The sequence below is a fragment of the Gallinula chloropus genome (genome assembly GCF_964237585.1).
Source record: "Gallinula chloropus genome assembly, chromosome: 2".
Taxonomy (NCBI): Eukaryota; Metazoa; Chordata; class Aves; order Gruiformes; family Rallidae; genus Gallinula; species Gallinula chloropus.
The window spans coordinates 156,946,001-156,952,000 of record NC_140086.1 but is presented as its reverse complement, the minus strand read 5'-3'; the positions used below and the strand labels follow the sequence as shown (position 1 = coordinate 156,952,000).

Genomic DNA, 6,000 nt, shown 5'->3' with positions numbered 1-6,000 from the left:
CAGTTCTGCCCAGGATCTCCAGGAAAAGATATTGGCCGTACAAAACCCCAGCGACCGCCGGGCCTTACTGGAAGCAGAGCCCTACTTCTGCAGGCCCACTCAGCACGATGTGAAGAATTTCACAGCCATGACACCTGAAGGAGGAAAGAAAAAACAGCATAACCCCAAAGCAGCATGCAGATAAACTGCTTTTTGAAACAGAATTGTCAAACTTTCCCATGTTTGTTCCCTTTTTTTTAATAACAAAACCGATGTCAAGTCAAACACCGCGTAAGGCCCCTATGCTTTGCACAATGTATAAAAACCAACCACATCATGTTCTGTCACACAACAGACTTCCATACTGTCATGTAAGAAGAATTCCCTTTCTCTGAGGATCCCAGGGAGCCTTCAAAGACTTTAATCTGCCTTCACACCACAAATCTCCGCATATTAAAGGAAGATGGGATTAAGTCAGCATGCTTGTGCTTTCCGCTGTTTACATGGGCACAGCTATAAACATTGGCAAGTTACAGATGTACAGAAAGAGAGTTTCTAAAGATTTAAGCAGAAGTTGTGCAATTAAGATACGGTGCTAGACAGGTACACAGAGAGGCCAGCATACTGAACACATGGGATCAAAGCTGGGGGAGATGGGTAGTGATTCAGATGTACAACGGACTTGACTGTCATCCAGCTATTCCAAAACAACCAGCACAGTTTGAGAAGTGCCCAAGAAAAACTGACATTACAAACACACAGAGTGACATGATGCTTTTTTAATCAAGTTTTTCAATCACAATGTAATTTTTAAATTTTTTTTTAAACACCAACACACTCAAGACATGGACATTTAAAAATTATTTGTCTACAAAGAGGAACAAAATGATTTAAACAACTCCAGTAAATTCTGAGCAAATCTTTTCTGATCTTCTCCTTGGGAGTCCGCTCTTCAGCTGACTTATAAATTTTGTTTGCTTCTATTTCGCAAGACAAGAAGAGGTCGTGTTGTAGATAACCTTCTGTTCAAGCTCAGCATATCTTTTCAGAAGTGGACGATAGAGCTAAAAACAAAGAAGAAATAAATATGTCTGGGTTGAAAAATTAGATTTCTAAATCATGCTGCAGTTAAAAAACATCTTCAGATCTGAAAAATGAAGCATCTTCGTAGGCACCTGAAAGTTTGGGTTTTTTTCCCCCCAGTTTGCTCAAGAAAATACCGCAGGGTCTTCTCTTTTCAAATGTCACAATCCCTTTTACCATCTCCTTTACAGCTTAATTTTATGACACTCACAGGTTGTTCTTATTGTGGCTGCGTTCTCGCTATAAGCAGAAGTCATTACTTCCAGAGGAAGCAGCCCTGCTAAAGTCACCTCTCCCAGCCCGACATGCCCCCTCGGTAATAGCTGTCCTGATCACCCAGGCAGAACTCCTGTCCTTGCCTCCCTGCGCTACCTCAGGATGGATCACTGCCTCTGTCCCCTCCTCCTCTGCCTAGCTAATAAGCACAAACACTGCTGTCAGAACTGTCCTCCTTGGCCGATATGCTGATCAGGGCCTTCTAAAATACACTTCACACTCCCTCTCCCACCCCTCTCATACTCCCGCATCCGTTTGAGCTGCTTCTCTCCTTCACATCTTTCACAGACGTGACTTAGGTCCTCTATGAGCTACTTCATGGCCAGGCCCCTCACTCCCTCATCCTAGGCCCGGGGGACAAACAGACATCTGAGTCCTTTCCATGACTACATTGAGTATCTGAGTATTTTTTGATATTTCCTTAGCTAGAATCCTGTAGGAATTTTTTAGATATGGAATTGTTACAATCATAAAAAGAAGAATCAAGACTCAAATGGACACAAAACCCAAGATCCAAACACCCCCTGTGCTTTTGGACACGGGCAAGATCCATGTTGGGAGTTGTTTCATTTGTTACTCTTTTTTTTCCCCTCTGCTTCCAAGTCATCATGAAGACAAGCTGCTTTTATGTGACCAGTTTACATAGCAGAAACCCTGAATAGGGCCTAGACCTACTCCCGGGTCCAACCCAAAAGTGTACTTCATCTAGATCTTGGAGACACACTTTCCTCCTTATCTTTTCTTGCCAGTTTTAACTCCCCATCTAAGAACTCAGCAGTTTGACAAGCCATACCAGGACAGCTGCACTCATTTGCTGGCTTGAGCTCAAAGAAGGGGTCTGGTACCGGCTCAGGCAGTCCTTAGGAGGATGCTGTAAGGTCACATCGCTGCCGCAATGAATTCTAGGGGCCGCCAGTCTAGTCTACGAGTCCTCTGCACTGATGTTATTCATAATCAGGGCAGTCTCGCTCCTGGCTCCAGGTTCAGAGAGGTTATAGAGCCATAATGAATCATACCCTGTAAACTGAATTACTGCTCTCATGAATAAGCGAGATCCAGCATTTATATGCATTTTATCCTTTTCCAGATAAGAGACACAGTCGACAACTGTATATGCAAGAAAAACTCCAGAGGAAGACACTTCAAGTGTAAACTATGAGGCTGTAGGAAGAACAGGGCTTTTTCTGCACAGTTTTATGTACAGTCCTGCAGTAGCCTCAGTGTCTATAAACAGTCACACTTTCTCAGATGAAAGAAAAAAACCCACATCACGGTTTTCTCACCTAAAAATAAATACTAAAGAATTAGTGTTTTCTGTTCTGGTGTTTCAGTCGATGGCAAAATACCCGGTTTCAGTGTTTCCCTCTTCCTGAACAACAGTTTCAGTCTGGGTTTCTCTCTTCACTCCCACTTCCACCTTCCTTGATGGCTGGTGAAAGCGACTTCAAGGACAAATTCTGCAGCAGCAGCCTGTTTTGTTCAGCTCCTCCCTTACCAACCAGGTGTTACAGAAATTAAAAGTACCTTTCGTCAACAGATTAAGTATATCAAGGGGAAGAAGATAAGGAACTTCTACAGCAAATGAGAGAGTGCCCATTTGCTAGCCAAGGCCTCATCAGGACAGCTTTTAAACCCATCTCACAGTAACCAAGTCTTACTGCATCTTCAATTTACATGCTTTAAAACAGAGAAACCTACTCCTACTCCTGCAACAGAGTCATTCAGTGACCCCAGGCAAGTCAGTGAACACGTATGTGCCCCAACTCCTCTGCAGGACAGCGATACCGAGATCCATGGAGATCTCCTCAGATTTACAGGGTGAGAAAATAAAATGCACCCCTATTATGAAATGCTGCGTGACTCAGCATGGTATTTTTAACTAACTACATGAGGGCCTCAGGGGCTCAGTGAAGTACATATATACATTCTCTTCATGTTCCCAAAGAATGTTATTGCTCCCGTTTCTACTAAATATGCACATCAGAATAAAGAAAATATTGAGCAAGCAACTATGGCTACACTGGGAGCACCAGCATGTCAAACAAAACCGGCTCCTTTATTCAATGAAGCATCTATAATCGGGCCTTGCTATTTCTTTCTTTGCTGTTCTGTAAATTTGATAAACCCTAGGTGCTTCTCAGCACAGATTCAGCACACCAGAGCTGTCCCAGTAAGCGAGCTCAGGCACTGAGAAAGCAGGTTCCCTGTTACTTACCCAGCAGTAGATTTACAAAATACACAACGGCGCATTTACTACAAGGCTGGGACGTATTATTGTTAATACATCACTCTAAATTAAAATGTGTCAAAATAAATGAACAGCATTTACTGATACAGTTTCTTTTACTGTTTATTGGACTTAAGCACTTAGCTTGGTAATTGAGAAAATTCTGGCATTTGCAATAAGCTTCCCGGCCATTAGTGTAAGTGAATGCTGCACTACAGACCCTCTGAAAAAAATGCAAACAAAAAAATTAAGAATATTCTTTGTACTCTATTGAAGTGGGGGAAAAAGCAGCGCAGTTCAGAGGGCTAAGCCAAAGTCTTAAATTCCTCTTCCTCGGGGACTCTGGCTGCAATACCACCAGTACATCACGGCCAATAAGCACAGCAGTACTACACAGAAGCTTTTCAAGAGCGGTATTTTACATGCCAGCTTGATACCAGCTGAAGTTTGAGGCCAAAGCAGTGAAGCTCCCATGAAGTATGGGGAAGAAAAGACAAACCACACCAACTGAGAACATGGCCTGAGCACACACAGTTGTGTCTGTGAGAATGACTTCTCCACGTCTGCAGCGACTGAACTCGTGCAGAACCTCAGGCAACTCCTTGTAAGTGATTCCAGGATCCTTTTTCCTGGGGCAATTATACGGGTTTAATTTTATAATTGAGGACCAAAGGGAATAAAGAACTCTCAGTGATGCAGAAAAACTCTAGAACAAATTCTCTGTCATAGCCTCAAACCTAATATATCAAATCATGATATTTAACAAAAAGTAATTACATGTATCACAACATGAACTTTATTATTGCCCATAATTTAATTATCATCCTTGCTATATTATGGCCTTTTCTCCTGCTCATCTCTGTAGATTACTTCACATCATTTACAAACCCTAAACCTCTCTCCTGGGACAATCTGGCCACACTCCGACAGCCCCACAAATAACTAAGGAAATGTTAATGATAAATATTGCACTGTAATAGAGAATAACTTAACCTGAACTCCCTGGAAAACTCATTCAAATAAACATTACCTTGCTCTCTAGTCCAAATCAAATACATCATCCTCATATCTTACCACAGCGCCTATGAACTTCACGGGGCTTTTACCATGTCTTTGTACAATGTCTGGGACAACAGGACATTGTTCCTTCCACTCTCTAGAGGCAAAACCAACTAGAAATTATTACTACAACCGACAATCAACACGGACCCTGCCATCTCCTGCAACGCTGTAGCAGCCAATTGATTGGAAGAACTCAAAATTTACAAATTGCAAAGATGATGCCGATGTTTAATCTACCCTGAATAGATTAAAATTAATCAGTCCTTCGTAAACACTTGCTACTTTTGATAGGTTCCTTTTTTCTTCTTTTTTAAAAAAAAAATCAAATTATGTCAAGAGATTTGCTTAAGATATCAAAAGACACAGATGTTTCTAAAGCATAGCAGTTATTCACCTTTCTTAAAACAGAAAGAACACACTGAAAGTGGAATGAACATGACAGTGTCCAGAAATACTCTGAAGAATCCCCCGCCAAGGAACCACACCTCCAAGAGTTACTTTATCTACCTCAGATATTCATTCTGTAACGCTATGTTACCCACTTTATATAGGTTAAAAAAATATACTGGCTACACAAATCACCTTAATCAAACTCCCATCGATATCTGTTATCATATTTTTGTGGTTGCATTATTATTACCTACTTTGCACTAAATTACCAACCTACACCGATTCCAGAAAACAACCTTCCCCTTCCAAAATCTAACTCAACAAAAATGTCATTATTTTAAATCAATAAATAGGTCATTATAACCTTCCTGGGTAATAGGGTCAATTCTATAAATCCACTTACTTATGAGGCAATTCACCAAAGTCAGGAAAAACGTGAATTTCCCTTCTTGAATTTTTACAGGATTAATACATCTCAGCAGAGTCAATAACACAATCAAAAATTACACATCCAGAGGTAGTGAACTGCATTATGCCTTCTCCCTACAACCCATACTGGACAACATCGCAATAAATCTGACACTGTGACACAAGCACACGGCTTAGATAAACACAAGTGATCAACTCCAGATAATCATGTTCCCCTCTCATGATTTTTTGCTTAATTAACCAACTAGCCAACCATCTCTATTTTAATAGATTACTAAAATAGAGCTGAATTCTAATGCTGGAGTAATAGATTCTTTCTGTCTGGTAATATATATTTATTGCTTTAGAATCTCCTGGTTATTTCTGTCATGCTTAGTGGTTCTGATTAATCTTTTTCCTTGAGGGAAGTGGGGTGAATACCTTATGACCTGCTTGGGTACTGTTATTGTTAGAAAGAAGCTCAGGTTGGGTGAGCCCCTACAGCCTACAAATACACCGTGAAATCAGGTTCAACTACAAGACTTACTGTCATAGCCACAGAGAGGGATTTAGCC

The 6,000-nt window shown here is 41.0% G+C and overlaps 1 protein-coding gene across 1 annotated transcript in view; it reads right to left on the bottom strand.

The window, feature by feature from the left end:
* Positions 1 to 743: 743 nt before the first annotated feature.
* XYLB (xylulokinase) overlaps positions 744 to 6,000 on the bottom strand; it is an 81,645-nt gene continuing 76,388 nt past the window's right edge. The window contains exon 18 of the mRNA XM_084279840.1: positions 744 to 1,043. Within this exon, the coding sequence (XP_084135966.1) occupies positions 960 to 1,043 (84 nt within the window). The 3' untranslated portion in view covers positions 744 to 959. The remainder of the gene's footprint in view (positions 1,044 to 6,000) is intronic.